The following is a 25,738-nucleotide window of genomic DNA, read 5'->3' as shown; positions in this document are numbered from 1 at the left end:
ACTTAAATCACATACTCATGTAGCATGAGCCTCCCAGGGCTTCACAAGTTCACAAAGAATCAAGGAGAACACACTAGATTACATTTATTTAATCTGAAAAATGCTTACAATGCTTATTTACAAAAATTAATAACAAAGACATACAATATGTTGCACAAATGAGTTTCAGGGAATAAGATATGATATGAAATAAAATAGGAGTTACTACTTACGACCTAATGTATGAAGGAACACAGTTGAAAAGTATGGGACATGTCAGTCTTGATAGACTCCCTCAAGGAAATGAACACTGCACTACTGTTACAAGGGATTTTTAAAACATTTCTTGCTGGGCTCTTCACCGCCCCCCCGCCCCCCACCCCCCACACCTTAGGAATTTCACTTTGAATTAAAGTCAGATTGATTTCCAAAATGACACAGAGTTTTCCCCAAAGCAAATTATCTATCACTAAGATATATGTTTGGGCACCTCAGAGAATCTCTCACCTCTGCTCTTTCGGCCTGGCTAAGTCTAACGCCTCTGCATACACAAACTACTCAGAGTTTATCTGTCTCTGGGCCTGGCTACTTTCAAAAGACCATTGACACTTGCCTAGGTCAGACTCAGGTCAGTTAACAAAATACACTTTGAAAGGTTACATAAAATATTCATAGTGTAATACATAAACTCAACAGAAAATAATAATCAGTCATTAGATATACTACATTTCATCACATACGCCCACATATTTTGCAGTTCATAAACTACTGTTATTGTCAATATTGTTAGTTATTGATCTTTGAACATCATCATATTTTATTTTTTGTATTACAGTACAAAGCATCAAAGTCAGCATTACCAAATAATCTGAAACATTGTAAAAAAAAAAGTCAACATGATTAGGATTAATAAAAAGTCCCTCCAACCACTTCTTAATAAGTCATTGCAGGTCCCATATTGGTACAGTCACTGACTAGCCCTCCTGTGGGAGTCTTGTATGCCGTGAGGGCTTTGCTAAAGCAGAAATCACCATCTAAAATAACACTGGGTTTTTTTGCATAGCGGGGCTCTCCAATATCGCAGATGCTGGGTGTTTCATGCTACCTGACACCACTGTGGGACTTGAACTCCTGACTCTGGGCTACTGTGAGCTCCAGGTTCAGTTATAACCTGCTGCATGATTTCATCTGTATGAAACTGCATCAAGGAAAGGTCTAATGACCAGGCCTATATAAGCAGGTTCCTTTATACTTCTTGAACTAATTATCTGTGTTTGACCTTTGGTTTTTACGACTACACTTCTGGTATCTTGACCCCTTGACTTTCAACGACTACCCCCTCTGGCTTTGGTCCTCCAACTATTCTTTGGACTTGCATTTATATTTGAGTCTCAAATGTCTACTGGTACAGAGACTTTAATATCATATTTATTCACTGTTGAAACTGGCATTACCTGTTACTGCTGCAGTTATTCAGTAAACATTTGTGACACCAAAAGAACTTGCATTGTTTTTGATGCCACTGGAATCCACCAGCTACAACTACACAGAACTGACAAGACAACTCTCCTTCTTTAGCCTTCCTTTTTAAATTGACTGCAAACAATATCAAGGACAATGCTGATTTGAGCAACCTGGATAAAATATGCTACTGATAATCCATTTTAATTCACAAGACAAGAAGCAAACTATACTATGATCTTGCTCTGGGTCACACAATGATGGAAATGAAAAACTGCAATCATTAGAACATTGCATTAAATAAGCAGAATGTTGAACTAATGAAGCCTGTAATTAGACAACGAGCATCTCATACTAAAATAGATGATTCCTTTCACCAATTCTATGAAGAAAAGTTTATTTTAATTAGAGTTTTATGTATATAGATTACTCTTATATTGTGGAGACTGATCTCAAATAAAATTTGTTTTGCTGCTGTGAATGGCTAGAAAGACGGTTACCTTCCAATCATCATTGTACAAATTTAATCTAAGTTATCTGAGCTTGGTAATAAATTCTACCTTGCTAGTAAGAACTTTTTTATTGCAAGGTGCTTCCAAACTAACAATAATAATGGATCTGCATTCTGTTGTGCTGGGCAAAGACCTATGTTCCCAGGAATAGGCAGTACACTGGAGTTGGACTAGAACAGACAGCATTTGGTTCCAGTTATTTGCCTATGATCCATTAAATCAGCTGCCAGGCACATGATCAGTAAACAACATGAGTGCTGTATCCCATGAATTTCCGCATGAGGTTTCTATGGACATACCAGCTCAAGTGAGAGCTTAAACAAACAGTGACTTCATATTTTTCTTTCCCATTAGAGTTAATCTGGATCAGCTAAGTATTCCAGCCTGCAAAACCACAAGGAGGTGATTGTCGGTCGTAAAAGATTTAATAACTAATAGGGCAAAATGTACACAAAGGGTACTGGAAAGTTCATTGTCCACAGGCATCCAGGCTCTATAAGGAAAAATAACTTAAAATGGACAATACATATTGGAACGTAGCATGTCACGATCTGCCTACAGCTTATGCATTACATGCTGCTTTGCATGGCAGCTCCTGCCTTTTTGTATTTATCATTGTATTTGTATTGGCAGTACCTCTATTCACCAGAGGTGCTGCTATTGTGCCTTATTGTATACATTAGGGGTTAACCTTCATGTTCCAATTATCCCATGCACCTGGGTGTGGTTTTCCCTTTATATACCCTGTCACTCCCAGCACACATGGCTGGTTATTGTTGTCCTATTCTGATGTCATATCCTGTGTTACCTGTGGATTCTTCCTCCTGCCTTGCTCCTCTGGTTCATGCTGCCTGGAATCTGTTCATACCCCTGCTTCCCTGCATTAGCTGTGTACCTGCTTGTTTCTGGACATTTATATTATTTCCTGCATCAGCCTGCACCTGGTAATTACCACTACTCCTGACTACCTGTTATTTATACTTGTCTGCAAACAAACACAGAGTGTTTTCACCATATTCGTGACTCCTAGCTGTACTTCTGTTGTAACCGTGACATAGCACATACAATGCTAGTGGTTGTGGAGCCAGCCACAAAGGTGCCTTTGCATGGTCAGGTCTCTGTGCTAGCCAGTATTTTGTAACAAGGTGTCATGGATGTGAACCCACTTTGCTGCTAGCATTTGGTGCTAGCTAGATGCAAGAAGACTAATGAGAACACTGGTTTTCACCAGATATCTCTGCAATGGAGTGATGGATTTGACCACAGAGAAAGGTCCCAGCCTCTCAGAACTAGCCTCACTATGCAGCGGCTAACTATATACAAGGATGGTGCAAGGAGTGTAGTGAATATCTTGGCATGCAGAAAAGGCTCAGTAGAGTATAACAGGCCAGGGTTAGGGTAACAAATAAACAGTAAGGATCAAGTACAAGCCGGTCTCAGAAGGCCAGTATCAGAAGGTCAGACATGATAAACATAAGCAGGGTAACACAGGCACATACATGGGAGATAATGGTAATATGTATAGGCATTATTAGGCAACCCATAAACATTTATTGATGTAAGAATTTCTGGGCGAAAGATATAGACATAAGATACTCGGGATATAAATCACCATGATGACACCAAATAAATATAACAGCTCAACTCTCCCCTATGGCAGGGAGTTGTGTCAGTAATGACCTTCCTGAACATTTGCCTCCCACTTTGAAGTCTCAGCATCTACTGGTATATCATAATAGCAATTTATCTTTCAGATGAAATCTTAAACGTGAAATATGATTATGCAAAAATACCTACTGAGAGCTCTGCATAAAAATACAGTTAATGGCATCATATTTTACCAGCTTCAATCTTGATTATGCATTAATAAGGAAATAGTGTATGTATAGGCCAATTCTGAGAGAACTGTCTTACAACAATAGCTGAGCAAGCTCAGTGTGCACACGAAATCACTGGCACTTTATGTACATGTTGTCTCTTACATTGGATCTGGGAGGATTTTGTTAAGTAATATTGCCAGTCAGGTGAGCTAATAATATTGTTAGTAGTTACATATTACTACTGAAATAAAACAAAATCAGCTACTACAGTGCTGCCATGTTATTTAAACTGTTTGCATTAAACATGACTTATTCCAAATAATGCTATATTAGTAATGTGCTAGTAATTTTTTCTCTAACTCATTTTGTAAAGGTAAATAAAAACTACAAATAGAGCAATACAAACAGAATAACACTATAGTGAAATATAAGAAACCAGAGTTTGCATGCTAGGTATTATTACAATAGTAAATGTTTTTATTGAAGATTTCAGTTAGTTAGGTAACTGTGAAAACGGAAGTCTCAGCGTATCCACTAGGAGTACCCTGATACATATCACATGCATTTTTTATACATATAATAACGTGCACCTTGTTTTCTAGATGAATTAAAATGAAGACATTAAACAGGCAAAATGCAATACATAAGTTCTTGTGAGCAGATGTCATGGTGCTCTGTGTGGTGCCCCCTGTTGAACAGCACAGAGGAAGTGCATAAACGCTTTTAAGATGCAGGGCTACAAGGGGTTACTAGAGGCTGAGGAAGACACAGTGGGAATGACAGTTGACAGTTGAACTGAAAGTACGTACCCAGGAGGATGTGCAGGAAGGAGGAGTGTGTGATATAGCAACAAGAAAGGGGAGGCTTACATGAGAGACTGATCTGCTGCTGGAATTGGTGATATATTGCCAGCACACACGGCTGGAGAATGGCTGGAGACACACAGTGGGGCGTCCAACACAGTTTCCACGAACTGCAGAACCTTTTCAAGGTAAAATCCTAGCCTGCAGTGTACTGCACACACCCCAGCGTCAGAGGGAAGAGTGATGAGAGAACAGCGCCATCTTGTGACTGAATTAAGTAACAGTCCTGTGTTTTGTTATAATCTTTACCACTGCCTACAGTTTAACATCTACCTTTTAGAGAGAAAGTACAGAGACTTAATCGGGATTATTAACCCTTCTGGAAACTTCTACAGGATATTTAAACACTACAAAATTCCTGTGCACAGTTCAACCCAGGACTGAGTGTAAAATATGGTAACGTTAGCAGGGATAATATTGGTGCACCAAATGTTTTAGATGAATGTTAATGTTAAGTGATTTACCTAAAAATTGATTTATTGATATTGAAGATGTTATCGCTATTGTGCCTTATACTGACCAGGTGTATATTATATGTTAAATGCTATTGTGCTCTATGCTGATCAAACAATTATTTTGTCATTACCATTAAGCTGAAGGGGTCAGTGGCGCGGCGGCTTACCAAAATTATCCTTACCGCATTCTTAATAAACCCAAGTTGTTTGACCAATCCTTGTCCCTTTCATTGAAGTATTTATCTCCTGACCACCAGATATCCAAACAGAAAAGAACCTGACTCGTGTCTGGAGGACAAGGTAAGGGAAGGAAATCCCATCCGTCTCGACCACCACATCTGCACTACCAAGTACTGATGCCTAACATAGTGTTTGATATCACAGTCCTCCAGTTTGATATGTGCCTCCCAGCACTATTCTGAGCTTTCATGTGACCTATATCCAATTACAAGCTCTCAGCCTGTGGCTTCCTGTTTGCCTCCATTGCCATGCCCACATCATGGCACTGCCTCTGTTGCATGCAACCCGGTCCCCACTAATATAATCCCATGCATCGATAGATCACTGCCTTTCAAAAGATGAACATTCATCTTTGCAAACACTGCAGCTTCTGGAACATTCTGATGAACTAACTGCATAAAGATTGTATAAACCCCACTTATTTTAAATCTGAGACGCTGGATGAGCAAAAGTTGAATATTAAGGCGCTCAGACCTTAGTTAAACACCTTAACCATACCTCCCAATTTGAGGCATCAGGACAGCTTTTTCCGTTTGGCCGGAAAGTTGGGAGGTATGCATCATTCATTAGTGCTGTCTTCAAGCCACTGCATCTCCTGTGCTAAATTATGGTGCGTCCATGTTGTTTATAGTGTGACCCCCACACTGTACAGCACTGTTTAATATGTCTACATTTCATAAATACATGATAATATAAGTAATAATAATAAAAATAATAGCTTTATAAGTGCTATGATCAGTAGTACGATCACACTGACTAAATGATGCTAGCAAAACAATCATCTAAAATTAGCAAAAAGCAAATACTTAATGCTATTGTGCCTCAGTTGCACATTATTGGGGGGGGATAAGAAAAAACTGAATTCTCTAGACACTCATTGAAATGACAATGTGTGATACAATATATTCTGCTCCAGAATTTTGGTCCTCACTGTTCAACTATATATATTGCCTTCATGACTTACCTTCTGCTCCAGTTCCTTCCTATACGTTTTCTCGGATTCCAGTCTTTCTTCAAATTGTGTGAGTCTTTTCCTCAAAAAGTTTATTTCGGTCTGGGCACAGTCAAAGCGTACTTGCCACTCATCTGCTGCTTAATACAAAATATCCACACATTATACAAAACAAGATATTTTAGCATCATTAACAAACCTGCTTACTGAAAACATAAAGGTTTATAATATAGCAGCATACAGAAACAAATGTCCCAAGACCATGTTGTAGCATTAGATATAGTCCACCGGTGACTAGGAGACGCGTATGTTGGGGTAACTGTTTGCATTCACGTTTATCAAATATTTATTTCTTTCACTGGAAAAGGAAAATGAACTTAAGGAATGAGAAACTATAACTGAGGTGTGGGAATTAACTGGCTGTAGGAAGGTACGACCAACAAAATGAATTATCTAAGGATGGAATGAGCTATGTATGGTTGTACTACTATATACTCTCCTATGACGTATCTGGCAAGCTTACAGAATGCTCTGTGCAGAAGAAGTGTGGTTAGTGCATGACTATGAGGTTATGCTGGCCACAGTTTTGTATCATCATCAACATTTATTTATATAGCACCAGCAAATTCCGTAGCGCTTTACAATTGGGAACAAACAGTAATAAAACAATACTGGGTAATACATACAGACAGAGAGGTAAGAGGGCCCTGCTCGTAAGCTTACAATCTACAAGCTCCATTGAAGAGAATCAAGCCCTGCACGTCAATCATTTTTTAGATAAACCACATGAAAGAATAAGCTTGTGCAGAACTTATATGGCCACTGCAATCACATATACCACTGACCATCTACCCCCACCCTTGGCTCAAAAACACATGCTGTAATAGCAATAATATTAATATATCATTAGTTTTCTTTTTGGACCGTGAATGTTCGACTCTTGTGTATTACTAGACTATACTAGAAATCATGAAAAAAACTGCTATGATTGTGGTGTAGTATTTTAAGGCGTTATTGCTTTAATCAAGATACACAGTGTAGTATGCACAGTAACATCAATGGCCTGGATAATGGATCAGAGTCATTAAAAAAATACTAATTACGCAAGACAGATTTTATAAATTTACCACTTTCCATGGCAAATACTCAAGAGGATTGTACAATCTTTATCTAATATTGTTCTCTTTTTTGTAATCTCTTGTTTTGTAAAGTACAGTAATTGTGGCATAGCATAATTAGTCTAAAGTATCTGATAAGCATATAGTGCAGGAGGCCTATTTGAATGACAAACATGTTTACTTTCACAAAAAAGTACTGAACATATCTAGATTAGCAATGTATTCATTGGATTCCTTAGTACAAAAGGCTTCCTCTTTATCATGATGTAGTGGAACACAGAGTAGCACAGGAGACTAATTTTCACATTTTACCTCCTCCGGGGCTGCTTGTGCCAAGTTCCCGTAGTTGGATTTGTTGATTAGCTTCCTCTAGCTGCTTTGATATGGACTCCAGGTTTTTCTGCATTTGCTCATACTTTATCTAAGTGAACAATAAAATATTTTTAAAATCTTAAAATAGCTAAATTAAAAAGACAAAGTAAAAATATTGCACTTGGATCCAGGATTAATTTAACCTTTTTTGTTTAAATTTAAGATTGAAATTGTATGAATGTAGCAAAGACAAATATTGTACGTATGTATGTGCAGTATGCGTTTGTGTGTGTGTACTGGCACATTTGAACAATGTAAGTACATTTCCGCAGCCTTTAATAGTTATTGGCTAAGTGCCAAAAACTATCAAAATTAGAGATGGGTAATTTGATTCACCGGATTCTGACATTTTTACAAATTTCAGAATTTTTCTACAGGCAAATAAGTTCACCCCAATATAGCCAAATTAATTCAGCCCAGATAAGCCAAGATTCAAACCACAGGAAAGTCAGGCCAATCGCAGGAACGTAAAGAAATGAATCAGCAAGCATCAACGCTCTATTTGGTACAGTAAAGTAGCATTGCCCTATTATCACAATCTTTTGTACAGTCAATTTGAATTTTTTTTTATTGAACAATTCGTCCACACCTCATTTTTTTATTCTGTATTGTCATAAGTTCAAAACTCATTATTTTCTGTACGTCTCTCTCTCTCTCAAGGTATAAAAATACCCTGGCAACTCAAAGCCGTAACAAGGGCAGTGCAATAGGGGCGACCGCCCAGGGTGCAACACTGACAGGGGGCGCAGTTTATAAATATTTTAGGTTAATTTGGTTAAAATTCAGGGCTCGGGGGTGGCATTTTTGTTTCTCGCCCCAGGTGCTAAAATTTAAAGTTACGGCTCTGTGATATCAAACTGTGTATTTTTTAGAACGCACTGACTGGTGCAAACCCCAAATTATTTCTGTATTTCTGTCCTTGTCATTAGCACCACTAGCAATGTTGGTGTACAAATACCCAATAAATACATTGCGATATCATTGTAAGTTGATGCGCAAATGGAGCAGAAGCCACCAATACTAGAGTGTTGGCAGAGGCACTCTCAGCTGGCTTTATGTGCCTACATTTTCCTCTTTGCAGCGTAAACTACTGCCAGACCTTGGCCAGGATATGAGATATCTACATCTGTATCAGATGCCACAGGCATTGGAGTCTGAACATCCATGTACAAGTGGGTCACTACAGCGCCAGATGATTCCTGGGAAGAAGGCAAAATGTTTATGACCATTTCAGAGAAATCTGTTTGCATGTGGGTGCTACTGATTATGTTCAATTATACTGTAGTAGTGGAAATAGCTCAAGAGAGGGGGTCCTCAAATTAAGGTGCATAATCTTGAGGCAACATACAGCCAAATCATATTAAAGTAATTTTTTCTGCGATCCATACACCTCTACTCCCAAATTTAGGTAATACAAATAGCAGAAAAGTTTTTTGCACACTGCACTTTCACACACAGCGTTCATTTATTTAAACCAACCATAATAAAAAAGACGAAAATGTCCTGAAAATATATTTTCACAACACCAGCAATAGAATTCTTCTTTTAGAGTGGTATTTCTGCAAGTATATTCCCTGGTTCTATGTACAAGTATGATACATGTTGCTTTCACACACATCATGCATTTCTGGCTCTATAGCAGATATGTGGGACATACAGTAAGTACATCAGTGTAATTTGCTTCATTAAAGCTCTGAAGCTCAAGAAATGTCTATGTATAGTGGAATTACTGATTTCATGGTGGGGGGGGGTGTTTTTAAACAAAAGCTAACTAACTATGCTGGTGACTACGGTTCGTCCCTAGTTAAGTTCAGATTTTAAAAAAATCACTATAATACTTATGTTATTAGATTGTCTTCATTACAATTTTATTATTATTATTATTATTATTATTATTTTTATTATCATTTATTTGTTAGGCGCCACAAGGTATCTGCAGCGCAGCTCACGGTACTAACAGTAGACAATACAGGGTTAAACCAAACAGAATAATGAACAAAAAGTACCAATACTTCAGAAACTTCGGCTAGTCATATGCAGTAAAAACGGAGCGGAAGAACAGGTATGGAGACAGGAGGGGAGAGGGGCCCTGCTCATACGAGCTTACATCCTAAGGGAGGGTAAAAAAACCAGGCACAAGAGGAGCCAGTTGAGGCAAGAGGAGAGTAGGGAGGACGAGCAAAGGGAGGAGATGGGGGTTAAGTAGATGGTTGATAGGCTTTGAGGAAGAGGTGAGTTTTGAGTGTACGTTTGAAGGAGCACAGAGTAGGAGAGAGACGGATGGAACGAGGGAGGTCGTTCCAGAGAAGGGGGGCTGCACGGGAAAAGTCTTGGATTCTGGAGTGGGAAGAGGTGATAAGGGTGAAGGAGAGGCGGCGGTCGTTGGCCGAGCGCAGGGAGCGGGCAGGAGTGTGAATGGAGAATCAATCAGTCATGCATACCGATTTGGCAAGTTTGACCATTTTCATTTATGTCCCGACCAGTTTCAAATCTCACATGCTACTCAATGGATAATAGATATAGTCCAAAAACATATTTTCTCTACTGTTACACAACATAGTAGAATTAAAGAACAAAGAATTTTCTACTTCTACTTACTGTGTATATACTGTTCTTTAGTTTTCTATTAAATAGATGTTATATATATATTACATATAATAACTTACCTGCATCTCCTTAATCTCTCGAGTTACCCGCAGCCTTTCCGCTCGCTCCCCTTCTAAAACTTGACAAGTTACTTCGCCTTTGAATCTTTCATCAGAAAGCTCAGTTGTTAAATCTGTAATCTGTAAAATACAACCTTTATCACTGATAATATACATGATTAAGTTCAAAAATGATTATAGGATCATAATATATCGTATCAGCAGTGGTCTCTAACAAACCATAAATTATAAAATACTTCTATCATCCCCATTGTATATCACTAGTGCCAAATACTGCAACCAGACCCATGACCCTTAAACCTGTTAGGCTTTAAGACAGCAACATTAGCATAGGTAACATTGAACTGTCCTTAGTACATTAACCTAAAAAAAAAAAAAATTAAAAATATGTCTTCACACTATATTTACTTCAAAAGCCATAAAACAGTCGTCTGGGGGGCTAAGCAATTCAACAGAACAACAAATAGATTGTAGACATCAAATAACCACTTGATAAATCTGAACTTTGTGTTATTAAACCAGAAGGTGTCCTATGAAAGACTTAAGTATAAGCAGATTATAAAAACGTCATGAACCTACAACATCACAAAGATTTTCCTTCTTATATGTCTCTAGTGCATTAAACAGCTGCAAATAACTGACAATCTACATGTCAATAATAGTCCTCTGGATATTGCACATTGCCCAGTCTGCCTGTTATCCGGCAACATAGGGAAATGTCCAGCCTGCAATAACATTCTAAATGGTATTTGGCACAGTATTTGTTTATTACATAAAAGACTGTTTAACAATTCCATCATTAATAATCCAATTATGTTGCAATGTCCCAGGGCTTGCAAAAAAATTATCATAGCTTCTAAGAGCTAAAAACAAAGTCTGTCTCTAATGGACAGTGGGGATTTGTGCAAATGGGAAAAGAGCCGTTCTTTAGTTAAATGTGGTAATTAATTATCCATTCCTGACACCTAAGAATACTGCCACTGCAAATTATGCAAATGTTGTTATTAAGAGTACACTGCAAAATGATTTTGCAAAGTGGTAGTTTAATGTAGCACATCTCATCACACAAGTAATGTGCCTGGTAATTTCTATTTACTTCTTCTGCTGATCTTTTTATAAACATTAAATATATTATTATGTTATTTACATTATTGTATTATCAAGTCCTTTACTTCAAGGTTACTTTACATGCTATTTAGATGTTTGGTAGTAATGATAAGCACATTTTATGCTAATTATTTGTTTATCTCATATGTTTCTCCAGAGCCTTCTTTCCCATTAGGCGATGAGCCTAGGGGAAAATTTCAGGGGCTCTAAACAAGTATCATTTTATACCCATGTATAGAGTAGATCACTATGGTGAATGCAAGTCTTGAATGTCAATCCAGAAAAGTATTTTTTTAACAGCCAATTGTATAAAAATGTATTGGTATTCAGCATTGTTTTATTTATACATTACTTATGAAATTGTAAATGCATCTAAAAATAAAAATATCAGCAGTTAAAGAGCGAAGGAGTCTCAGGAATTGTTAACATGTAGTTCACAACACTACTCAGGCCCAAATCATTGATGTGATGATCAGGTGCAAGCCCTGGGGGCACCCTATAGGCATGTCTCCACAATATACCGTTGTTTAACAAGTTACTTTTACTGTTCAAGCTCAAGATCAGTCACCCACCATGTCATTCAACATCTGGTGAGAAGCATACTCCAAGCCACGGTTGAACACAGAGACGATCAGAGTATCAGTAACAAACCTTCCACTGGTAAGAGACCGAGCTTTTTTTAAATTCATTCTAGTTATCTGTTGCCTAGAATTTATTTCATCACAATCACCACTGCTAGAACCTGTAGGAGTCAATTAACTAGAAACTTATCAGTGCTCTGGACTTTTAGGTTCAAAGATGTGTATGTTACCTTATGTCCTACAAGCCCACACCTGGGCATTGAGAACTTTTGGACATTTTTGCCAGATTCCAAGACTTTAATGTGACCTATCTAGAAATCACTTCATTGTAATTTCTATTTGTTACATTGTGTTTTTGTCTTTTGTTATTGCTATCTAGATATTGTAGAAAGTTTGATTATATGACACACATAATTTTAAGCCACTCTCTATGTGCCCTACACTTACAGTGCACTGAGACTGTTTTCTACTTTTGTGCCATTAAAAACACTGGATGGGTGACATTGTGTGGGGGGCACTATTTCCGAGAATAGGTGCACTCCTAGAGTTAGCGCCAGCCCTGCATATACCAATGCTTTCCAGTCCAAGAAAAACATCCAGCTGCTAGAAAGAAGAAAATAAATGGAGCAACAAAACAGATAACAACATGTTTGCAACCTTACTTTGCCTTAATATAGGTACACTTTTGCATATGTGTAGCTCAATATTGTCCATGGTTTAACAATAATTACTAATTTGACTTATTTACTGACTTTTCGTAATCACAATGCAAGTTCCTTTGCTGTTAGTATTTACAATTCTACATTATATATAGAGTTACCAAGGTCGTTTTAAATCTTCTTAACTCCGTTCTTGCACCAATGCACCCCATAAGGAGATGAATGAATTATTGGAGTGTCTGCCCTTTTGTAACTAAATGTAAAGTTTATTTAGCTATCCCAAAAATAACGGCTTAACATTTATAACTAACAAGGTAAAAACAAAAAAAACTTAATTACAGCTACAAAAAAAAACTGGGTTTTAAGACAAACTACTTATGCTAACAAGGTATTTAAGAAATGTTGGAATTTATATATTATACATTTTGGAGTATCAGTAAGTTTTCTGATACACTAGGGAAAATACATTTTATTGTCATATTTGAACAGAAGCGCTGTGTGTCTATGAAATAATACATTATCATAAAATTAAACCCTGGGCAGATTCCAGAGATTTTAAAGGCCATCTCTCCTTTTGTATTACTTGTTGAAATTTTGATTAATGTGCTCTGCCTCATAATCTCTACAAATCGCTTCCACTTGAGGTTAAACGCCTCTCCTGTCCCTCATTTAACCTGTCCAAAAGTGTGTGTGTGTGTGTGTATATATATATATATATATATATATATATATATATATACATGCACATACTCAGAAACATATATATTTGTACACACAAATAATTTAGAATTAAGAATAGAACTAAAATAAATACATCTGCTTGTAAAATCTTACATAAATACACTGATAAAAGATTATAAACAAGTTATGTAAGGGTACTTATGATATATGTGCCTTATGCTGACACGGTTTCATTTTCCATTAGTGATTTTAGTGGGCGATGTCTGCAATTCTAAGGAAACAATGCTATCTTTGGCAGTCATCCTATACATATATAGAAAGCATAATGCCACATTTGTATTCATTTGAACACTGTGAAGCTGGACTCTCCTTCATTAATATCCATATGTTACAGAGAGCATTTTCAAAAGTCACGAGTACTGAAACATTATTAAGGTAGTTCGGAGAGCAGAATTAACAAAAATAACTCAAGGGGTTTCAGAAGTCATGTTTCTTCCTATCTGTCTAATGGTTTGTTGCTGCCTTATAACTTGTGGAAACATGCCCAATAGGCAGAATGTTGTGCATTCAGGTACTAGATTGTGGCAAAATTTAAATGAATAAATACCCAAATAATTACCAGCCTCTGCAGGCTTCAGCGCAGAAGGTTTAGAACATTTATTTACATATTTTATGCTGATTTATCTGCCTCTACAGGAATTGTTGCTGTATTAGTATTTGTATATGATGTACACCCATAGCAAAAGAAAAGTTGAAAACACAATAGCACCTTGTTTGCATAATTCATGTTATGCACAACATTATTAATGTGAGCCATAGTTTAAGGCTTCAGTATACAGTAAAATATTACATTGTACATATGTAAATTCAGTAATCTGCTTCCTCATTCTTGTATGCAAAACATACTTGCCTACTCTTCCGGAATTTCATCCTGGAAGGGTAGACATCCTTCAGAATGTGGTATAGACAGGGCTTAATGACGCAATTCGCGACATCAAGCCCTGCCCTCACTATGCAATGTCGTGAATTTCAGTATTTCAGAGCAGGTGCCATGCACTCTTATTCACTTGTCACATGACCTCTCCTCAGGAGGGAGGGGGAGGGGAGGTTTTAAAAGTGGGCAAGTATGTTGTAACATCAGTAGCTAGAGAGCCATGGTTGATTGCTCTCAATCATATTTTTGCAGTTGTTACTTTAATCACTTTTCTGTCCCTACTAAACAGTAAATTGCAGTGTACTATACTAGTCAACCTATGCAAGTATCAGTATTCTAAACATGATATTATAAGTGATACTAGGAACCTTGCTGTAATTTATTTCTCAATGAGGTGTATTCCCATAATTCTCTGGGGTGTTTTCCATCACAGTGGGACTACCCTGACGAGTGGAAGTAAACCTCCAAGGAACGTATTGTCACTGAGCAGGAGGTGTACACTTAAGGTAGGAGCTTTGCTGTGTGTCTGTAAAATTGCCTCTACTGAGCTAATTACATTTCCTCTTTCCTTTTCATTCCAAGCACTTACATTTTTTTGTGTGAATGTGTTTTCAGTGCTATTCAAAATAAACCCACTGCTAGATAACCACAAGTTGCATTTCTCTTCTGCATGAGCCAGCAACTGAGGCTTATTACAAGTTCAGAGGAACTGTTAGAGGAACAGTTTTTTATTTTTATAACGGACGTGAGCCTGAAAGAAACTGAATGCAAACCCCATGCCCCCTCACCCATCTCCACCACTAGCACTTGTTGCGGAATCTGACTAGTAAGATAATATCTTGCTAGGTAGCGCCGTCTATCCATCATCTCCAGCCATCCATCAGTGTTCTAAGACAGAAAGAAGCTACTCAGCAGGAAGGGGAGACAGAATTTTTGGGATTGAATTTATTGAAAACACAGAGAGGTGGTGACAGATACAGAAAACTATGCACTCAGAAGTGTATTGGATACACAAATTAAATGATCTAAGTCCAATAGGATTAAATGAAGCACTAAAATTAAACAAAATTCTCTCTTAGTAATTGATTGGTGTAGTTGTGGACTGGATATGCATGTATCTACATGTCTATTTGTATGTGTGCATGTCTGTGCAATAGCTCGGGCGCCGGGGGGTTTTTGATGCATATATAAATATGCTTATATTATGTACATTGCCTGTCGTATTAATATGTTAATTGTGTTTATGTATAGTTGTATGAACATGTGAATTATGTCTATGGATGGATAACTTTTTTTATACTTATATATTTATCTTAATTAATTTATGGTATTTTTTATCCTATTTCGTTCTACAACTTATGTCAACAGATGCGTGTATGATGAATAGTGCTCCAGTTTTAGAGGACATACAAACAACAATTATTATAATAGTATTAAATAAGGTTAATTAAAAGTGAAGTAGATTAAATGGATTGATCATCTGATTATTAAAAATCGAAGTGGCGTTCTTGTTTATTGATACATATCTGTGAGCTCATGAACTATCGATTTAAAATGTGAAACAAATTCATGATTTTATTTACTTTTTTATGTTCATATTATATTCTGCATTCTCCTGGGACTTTATATTCCACATATGTATTGCCCGTATCCTGCAGTGTATGGGGTCTGTCAGAGTACAACGTACCTAGACCCGTATTCAACAAGATACGTTTCTTCAGGTCTGTTCCTTGTTGAAATCAGACATGTGTAAGTACAATTTATATACGTTTATTTTTTTAAAAAAATGCATGTTACAATCATTTTGCATTCCTTAAGGCCGTACATGTGTAGTATTAAGATCTATGGGGTATCTGTGTGTGTCATAGGCAACCAGAAATTCTGATAAAAAAAAGTTGTTGTACGGATATTCCTACACACTTGCCAACATTGTAAAGTGAGCATTCCCTGCCCCCAAATCATTCAAGACCCATCTCAGCGAGGGATGACAAATTTTAGTCTGGGAGGGCGAGACTCTGCTTAACAACCTATTAGGAATATAAGGGGGAAAAAAGCCGGTAGCCCAGTGACCCAGCCCAAGGTAGCTCACTATGCCCCCCAGCTCAGGAACCCAATCCACAAAGTCCTGCTCACTTGCCGATAAAAATCAATATTTGCGGGGGTCCACAAATTTGGACAGTCCTGCCAAAATCAGGATTTTGGATGCTATGTTCCTAGCGCAGCACAAAATATAGCTTTGAGGATTTCCTTTAGTTGGAGCAAATACTGTACCAAACCATTACCTTACTTTACATGTGAACAATTTAAGAAATCCTTAATACATGACCTGCTGGGGATACTTGAATATCATAGTGAGGAAACCATGCTATAGAGACATTGGGTGGGCTATATGAGGAAGTGGGTAGGACCTCTATTTGTGTTGTGAAAGGGCATTTAATATTCTATTTTGGCTTAATTTACCCCTTCAATATCATTTCTGAACATTTGATGTGCTTTAGAAGGTGTTTCCAACAAGGTTTTCTTCTGAATGACTGGTGGTCATACCCAGCACTATACCAGTTTTGGAATATATTTAATATTTGCCTGTGATAGTTGGTGACTGCATTTTTTGCAGCCTTGAGGATTTAAGGTTTAGGATTTACTCCTTAAAATACCTTAATCCAGGTCCCTGCTAACCCCATTGTGAGGCTCAGTAGGTTAATAGTGAATCAAAGTACGGTAATCTTTTGTAATCTTACCTTGTAAGATAGAAAGCTGAATGTTTTGTTTTTAGCATGGATAACATTTGGTTTTCATAAGTAAATAAAACTGTTTAACATCATTTGTCTGTATTTAGATACTGTATGTGGAATCCTTCTAATTGGGCCAACACTCCCACCACCCCCTTCACTATTTCTTCCCTCATCTTACCACCCTGATGTGTATTCTATCTTTAACTCCTTTACTGTTGGTTAAATCATGCAACTGAGTTTTCAGGTTAATGAATTCTGCGTATTTCAATTTACCCTGTGATGTTTTAGCTGGTTACCGTACATATGTGAAAATATACATTTAAATATAAAATAAATTGCAGGTTCAATTATATTTGTAATTTGCATAACATTTAAATTATACATTTTGAATAACATTTTCATGAGTAAATAAGTGCTTCCATTCCTATTTAGCTGGCTGAGCTAGTTATTGCCCATTTAAGGATAAGGGCTCATTAACTAAACAATTATTTGAGTACACAATTTGCTTTAAACCACAGCAACCAATCAGACGCTTTACTTGTACTACACAGCTAAAACTACTTGCTGATTGGTTGCTGTGATTCAATGCAAACTAAATGAACCCTGGCAACATTTTGCAACATATATGTAGCTGCATTTATTCTTTCAATGTTGTTTTCTTTCGCATGTGATGTTTCATTTGTATGGGTAGATGAAATATGATGTTGCCACATGCTTAAAAGGTATATCCAAAGCCCTAGACCAATCTGTACAGTTACCATGGTAGCAACAGACGAAGGATAATCAGAACAATGCCTTTGAATAAGCTGAAAAATGCTCTGTGTGACATCTGTAACAAACAATAATTAAGATACTAGGTTTATATGTAAAAAAGAAACATACTGAAAGTAGATTCTCTAAAGAGGAATTGTGTGACAGCTGGAATTTTAAAACTGATCAATAATGCAAAAAAAACAAAAACCTTTCCCTTATGTATTTTATATTTCCCTGCACATTTTTATTGTCTATCAGCCCAGCCTATGCCCATCTGACAGCACTTATTCAAAGCAGATATGAGGGATTTTAAAATTCTGCGAAGGTATCTGCTATTAATAAATGATATCCACCCAGTAGAAGTGGGACCAATCATGGTACCCATTGTATGCTGTTCTGGTGGGAGAAAGAAGAGTATGAATTGGTGCATTTAGAAATTAGTTTATACACAGGAGAAACATGCAACACTGCCAATAATATTAGTCAATTAATAAAACTAAAAGTGTATTGCAATGAACAACACAGATTGACATGTGTCTTTTATAGAAGCTCATGAACTTTGTAACTCAATTTAGTGGGTGCCCTAATACATTGATTAATTTGAATGATACCAGATAAGAACTTCAGTCAAGATAAGTGATTCAGCTGAAATACTGTACTTCTTACCTATTGGTATGACATTTTTATTTCTTATTCTGGCCCAAAAATTTTTTTTTTTACCTCTGACTTGGTAATCCATGTATGGTTGTTGCCAGGGCCTGATTAAGGGTTCTGGCCGCCCTAGGCTAATACGGCCTGAATGTTCAGGTGTATTCTCCAGCATTCAAATTTAGACAGATTGTGCCATTGTCTCTTACCTGTTCTTGCTCTTCTCTCTTGCAACTTTGTTATCCTCTCGCTGGCTTCTGGAAAGTTGGTGTCCTGTTTTGAAAATGCAAAAATTTATTATAATGAAAAATGTTAATAAACCCTGAATGATTAGGCCCTTTAGTTAAAACAAAACACTCCATTATGGCCAGCTAAAAGTACCTCATTGTACAGGCATATATAAGCAATATCTGAATATTTGTTGTCAATCAAATACAAACCTCTACCAGCCCCATCTCACTAATATTTAGTATTCTAGTGATTGCTGAGACCACCCATGTGACCACACAATCATGAGATTCTGCCCCCCAAAGGTGCTCTATTTTTTAAATACCCCCTGCAGCCATTTTCCTTAACCACAACCCCCCCCCCCCACAGCCATTTTCCTTAACCCCTGCTGCAGCCATTTTCTTTACCTCCCACCCTGCATCCATCCCCCTTGCAGCTATTTTCCTTACCTCCACTCTGCTAGCTAGCTATCCCCCCCCGTCACATCAAAACTCCCCCAGTCACATATATCAGCCCCCCTCCTCTGCCCTCCTTCATACATATCAACCTCTCTCCCTCCCTATAGATTTTCATGGCAGCCCCCCCCTCCCACCCTATAGATTTGTATGACAGTCCCCCTCTCCCTCCCTATACATATGCATGACAGTCCCCCCTCTCCCTCCCTATAGATATGCAGGGTAGTCATCCCCCCCCTATAGATATGCAGGGTAGTTCCCCCCCTCTCTATAGATACGTAGTGTAGTTCCCCCCCTCCCTATAGATATGCAGGGTAGTACCCCCCCCTTCCTATATATATGCAGGGCAGTTCCCCCTCCCTATAGACATGCAGGGCAGTTCTGCCCCTCCCTATAGATATGCAGGGCAGTTCCCCCCCCCCTCCCTATAGATATGCAGGGCAGTTCCCCCCCCCCCCTCCTTATAGATATGCAGGGCAGTTCCCCCCTTCACTTACCTGTGCCAGCGTCGCTCCTCTCCTCAGATCAGCAGATAGGAAGTGAAGACGTCCTGCTTCCTGTCTGCTGCACAGCAACAGGCAGCCTGGCGATTGGCTGTGTGTTGCTAACCACTGACCACCAATGCTTTTGATCGTCGAGCCCTCCAAGCGGCGACACCCCCCCTCCCCCACCCCGAAAAAAAAATGAATGAAGAAAAAAATAAAATGAAATAAAATAAATACCCACAGGGCCGCGCCCCCCGGGACCCAGCGCCCCAGGCTGCAGCCTGGTCAGCCTAGTGGTTGATCAGGCCCTGGTTGTTGCACCTTTTATTAATCATTATCTTGTTCATCTAGATATCACCAACTTGGTGGTAGGAGATAACAGACCAAGTAGATCATAATATCAGCAGCACAGATCACTTTAGAAGATGAGTGGGCTGGCGGGATGTGAAACAGTGACCTGCCCAATTGTGTGATTGACAAAGTGAGTGTCCCCCAAAAACACAGAGTAGTGATATGCGGCAGTTGTCAAACTGATATGGGAAGATTGTGGTGTCAAACACAGCTCTAAAGAAATTAAGTTCATACATCCAGCTTGTTTACATTTGAGGATGGGAGGTGTTATTTAAGGCTGTTCTCCCAAAAAGAACTACCTGTCCCTTCATAACGTGCTCCAGTGGCTTGAGGCTAAGCCAGAGACCTCATCTAGGTCAAGTTAAGATAGAGAGTACAGGCATAGCACCTTCATGATGAAAGGCTATTCGTGATGGGAAATATTAGCTCTCATATGCTCAAAGAGCCTCAGTTAAGTAGAACAATGGGTCATACAGGAAAAAAGGGCTAATACATACGTTAATACTCTGACATTAGGTTTTGAAAAAATGTTTATCATTTGTTCACATCTTAGACCTCTTAATTATGTCGATCTGCCCCCTTGCTGAATGTAAGCCCCTGTATCTGGGAGGTGAGTGCATCTGATTTTAATTGCATTTTAATGGTCTTTGAAGCATATGGGTCAGTGTAGGACTTGCATACAATGAGGTGCCCTTGACGCTAGGGTGCAGGCTTAAATGTTTTTATCAAATTTTGAACAAACACCTTCTGTTTACATTTTGCTAGATACACACAATTATGTGGTTTTAAGGACAAGCACCGACAATATCTATAAAATGAGTTGTCAAGGGCCATTTTTATGTTCTGTTTTACTGTATGTTATTTATTTATATTATGATCCCGTCAATGTAGAGCACCTCATAATATGTTGACAATAATAATAATAATATACAATTATACATATAAATGAAATGTGTTTGATACATTTTAGTAATGCTAGATTTATTCATTTGCATAAACAAAAATTTTTAATAGAATATTTTATGTACATAAATTTCACTTAAACTTATAGAATAAATGTAAATAAACCATATTTATGGTATTTTTACGCTATTTATAAAACTCCTTTATTTATCTCTTTTCTAGATAACCTTCACAATGTAAAAACGTTTTACACGTATAAATGGGAATTATCAGATTTAAGAAAATGGAGCGAGAGGCCGTTGTTAAATCAATTTGAGTCCTATAGGGAGAAAGGCGCTATATAAATAAAATGATTATTATTATTATTCTTTGGTAAATGCATGCTCAAAATTTCTAGTCAGTAGCAACAATAAGGAAACCACCCAAAACATGCAGAAGATAATAGCTCACACCCATAGAATAACAAACCACTTCCACAGATACACTGCGTTTTATATTAATGGACACAATCATAATCTTATAACTTTGAATGTTATAACACATCCTGTAACATATTATAGTGACATGTATTTTAGTTTGAGTTTGCTGTAACATAATAAACATCAATGTTATCTTACAGCTGATTTCATGCTAGAAGATGGGAGAGCACCTGTTGAGTTAAAAGCTTTTCCTGCTTATAAGGACATAATTGTGTATTATTTAGTGTTTACAGAATATAATACTGGTGCCATCAATTAGATTACCTGCTCTTCCATCCGACACATTCGATTTAAACACATCCAGTGTGATCTGGGTAAATCTATCAGCCAAGTTAAAACAAATAATTTTCACAGTAGAAGGAAAAAAGTATGGCTTAGTAACAGGCATGTTGGCCTGTATCTGGCTTTGGAATGAGCAACAGAATACTTTCCTTGCAGTGTCGTTTAGCATCGAAGCCATGAGGCATAGGATTAGAGGGATTTGCCAGCTCATGGAACAGACAGTACCCTGGTAGCCTGAATAATAACAGGATGAACAGTCATCCAAGTCCAAGATTATAGTCATTGTCATAGTAATGATCCATGGATGGGTGCTTACATATTGCCAGAGACTTTAGCAGCACTCAGCGGGTATAAGACAATGGAAAACAAGCTTGTTAATATTTTTAAAATATTTTTCATTATTTTCGTAATGTGTGAAAAGGAAAGTTCTTGATGAGGTCTGGTTATATGTGTAATAAGAGTAGGCACAGACGTTATTCTGGTGACAAGCTCAACATATCAATCAATTAAATAACTGCTATATTCCTTATTTCCCTCCTATGGAAGGACATGTTATTGGACCCAATTTGCTCTGTTCCTGTGGATTTATTATTTAAATATTAATGATATGTCAACTTCAATTGCTAAAACTGCATCAGTCTAACTCAAATTCAACCTAGTCTTATTGCAGATTTCAGCACTTTGCAGTGTTTGCCACTCAGCATTGTAAGCTGTGTCTTACATTGATTTGGCTATGGAGGACTTTGGTCATAAAATATTGGAAGGTATACAACACTCCATTATATCTTGTCAACACCTACACATTGGCAACATTGTAACATGAAGGTATTCACAATCACATGCAATGTTAATGCCATTCTACTGTCTGACTTACAAATCACAGTAAAACTTAGCTTTACTTACGAATCTACTTATTAAAAAGTTGCAACAACAATCATTTTCTATCATCTATTTCTCACTAGAGATAGTGACAACAGAAAAAAGGATTCTATGGGGCAGCTATACCAATAGAACTATATATGTTATCTTATCTTTGGGAACTCAACAGGAGTTATCCTAAAATATCTTAAAACCATGAAGAGTACTAGTTATCACAAACACATTTTCAAGATCATTATATCTAGATCCAGTAGAAACACTATCCTTAAGGTAAATTATGTTAAGATTGATTTAGGATATGATTAAATCCTCATTAAATGTTCTGGTATAACTATTGCTTTCTCTGTAATCTAGTACATGCAGCTTCCATTAATATGAAACAAAAAAACAAACATCCATGTGACATAAAGTTTGTCCAGTCTGTGTTTTATGTGTCAAATGCCATAAATCATTATTATCATATTCCCATTATTTCTAATCTGCATAGTCCAGTGGGAATCTGAATTCTGGGGAGAAAAAGCTAATTATTAGAGAAAAGATTTCTGAAGACAGAAAACCGGGACTTTCTGGGGCAGCCAAGACACCTGGGAATTCTATGTATGTTTCATAAAGACATTATTATTATTATTATTATTATTATTATCATCCTTTATTTATAAGGCGCCACAGCACCATACGCAATACAAACAATGGACAATAGAGGGAAAACAGTACGGAACAATAAACAAATAATGCCATGACTGCTGAGGCTCCAGGCAAATCAATAATATTGAAGTTGGAGCAGAAGAGAAGGTAGAGAGACAGGAGGGCCCTGCTCATAAGAGCTTACATCCTAAAGGGAGGGCATATAGGCTGGCACAAAGGGAGTCAGAGGAGAGGAGCAAGCGCTCACCTTTTCTGAGGAAGGGCGAGGTGATGAGAGCGAGCATGGAGAGAGGGTTAAGTGGAAGGCTGTACATAATTCTATGTACATTGTCACAGTAAAAGTATCAGTGCACTTTTCTTTGCTTCCTTGTAAGTTCTTTTAAGGAAGTAATCTACTATCAGGAGACTCACATGGATGCAAAACAGAAATGATAAATACAATTAAGTAGCTTGGTTTACAATGGTTTTATGCTTGTATTATTTTACTTATATGTATGCAAAATATATGATTTTACAGATTTTCAATGATTTTTCAAATGTCTAATGAGAATAAATTCATTTAAGTTAGCAAGATTTTTTCAAATGCAGACAGGTGACTTAGTCTTGTCACGATGTACACTGGGAAGGTGGACGTACACCTGATCGCAGTTGGCGCTACTGAGCACAGAGGTGCAGAGTCTAACATTCCCTCTGTGTTCACCAGGGACCCTCTGCAAGGAGGTTTAGTCTTAGCTGCGCTGGAAGTGCAGGTCGCGGCCCTCAGAGCCAGTCTAGCAAGGTAGCTGCAGTCACAGATAGAGCATAATGGGCTACCCGAGTCAGTACCAGGAGATACAAACTAAGCCTGAAACATGAAGCAGAAGAATTGTTGGGGTAGCTGAGGTCAAACCAAGTGATCCAAATGGAACTAGCAAAGCAAAAATTGGACAGGAACAAGCAAGTTGACAACAGGAAGTCCAATAGAAAGGAATCAGAGGTGCAGGTTACCGACAGGAACCAGAATCAGACCAAGAAGTGATCCAATACTCTGGTAATGGATCAGTGCAATAGTCTGTCTTTATTAGGCTGTCCTAAAGAATTTTCGATAGGTCTTTAAAAAGTTGAGCAATGGGACACTTCCCTTCAGCTGGCTGTCCAAGACCCGGAAGTCGCATTGCTAGGCAATACTGGGAACTGAAGGTGTCCGTCGCTGCAGCAAGGGGAGAGAGTGGGGATAGCACCTGACAAGTTTAATCCTAGATATTTTGGGTTGTGTAAAAAAAAAGTAAATACCGTTGTCTCATAGCGTTCTTAAAAGCTCAAGATATTTAAAGGTACAGTCTGCCATAAAATGTTCAGATGCCAATTTTTAAGTTTTCGGTTTTTGAAAATTTTGTAGAAGCTTACTATACCAAATCCTGTAGTTCTGCCTAAAATGGAGACAAGTGTATCTGCATTTAATTTGGCCACACAGTTGGGTAACTAGATTGGACAAATCGGTCACTCGACATTTAGACTGTGCAATCAAACAGCATAGGGCCCAGTTAGTGTGGTCAACCAGAAACCAAAAACACTGGCAAACTGCAGTCTTTCTCTGAACAGATTTTCAGGCAATTAAATTGGCATCTTATTGACCCTGATCAGATGTGAATGGTATTGCTTTTTATTTGGTTATTGCATCTAGTGCTGGACACAACTGCAGTAATATCAGTACCAAAATTGTCGGATTAGCCCAATATAGCCACCAAAAAATAATGATGATATTGAAATTGAATATGTAATTTTCAGGCACTTATCTGTAAACTGCACAAATAAGATCCCGTGTGATCGAGCCACTCAGGGCCCAGAAACGATATCTGTCCATATGTGCAACCACAATGGAAACCTACACTGTTACTCAGGCAGAGAAGCAGGATTGTCACAGGTGTAGCAACTAAAACAACCAAATCAATGTGCAAATTGGAATTTTTTTAACATTTTTTTTTTAAAGTGGACTATTGACAGTTAATGAGTTATATGCTAAGGAAGCAGTGTATCAATGTTTTTAATTTATTTATTTATTTATTATGGATGGCTTAAACCAGTTTTGTTAAAATGTTTCTGTTTATAGGATTTCCACAAAACTCTCCAGTTGTCACCTTTGTGCAAAGATAATGATGGTAAAGTAATGCATTAGGAAGTAAATTGTGGTAACTTAATTAATTGTTAAAAAAAATAGCTGCTATTGATTAATACTTAAGGCTGACTTTACACATTTTGAGAGAACGCCTTATTTCTTCCTTTCAGCTTGCTACACAACTAAGCATAATGAACTGCAAAAAAGTGGATCGTATATGAGCTGTAACAACTAAGCTACTGTATCCAAAGAAAGAACAAGAAATGTAAAATAAAAAGTGTCTGAATTAGTATTAGTAAAAGCTTTAATTTTATTTAAGCCAAACTTTGCAAGGTTGTGCAAGATGGAAAGAAATCTGTCCAATTTACATTTGGGGACAAGGTTTTATGTGCATATAGGTAGA

General features: G+C 37.6%; 1 protein-coding gene across 5 annotated transcripts in view; it reads right to left on the bottom strand.

Annotated features, from left to right (window-relative positions):
- MYO18B (myosin XVIIIB) overlaps nucleotides 1-25,738 on the bottom strand; it is a 390,269-nt gene that overhangs the window by 166,298 nt on the left and 198,233 nt on the right. For 4 of the 5 annotated variants that reach the window (XM_075214447.1, XM_075214452.1, XM_075214448.1 and 1 more), the window contains 3 exons: nucleotides 10,439-10,558; nucleotides 7,713-7,821; nucleotides 6,295-6,422 (listed from right to left, as the gene is read on the bottom strand). In XM_075214447.1, the coding sequence (XP_075070548.1) occupies nucleotides 6,295-6,422; nucleotides 7,713-7,821; nucleotides 10,439-10,558 (357 nt within the window). The remainder of the gene's footprint in view (nucleotides 1-6,294; nucleotides 6,423-7,712; nucleotides 7,822-10,438; nucleotides 10,559-25,738) is intronic. The other variant, XM_075214450.1, reaches the window with a different exon arrangement.

The sequence above is a fragment of the Mixophyes fleayi genome, chromosome 1, assembly GCF_038048845.1.
Source record: "Mixophyes fleayi isolate aMixFle1 chromosome 1, aMixFle1.hap1, whole genome shotgun sequence".
Classification (NCBI taxonomy): domain Eukaryota; kingdom Metazoa; phylum Chordata; class Amphibia; order Anura; family Limnodynastidae; genus Mixophyes; species Mixophyes fleayi.
This window is presented reverse-complemented; position numbering and strand designations above follow the sequence as displayed.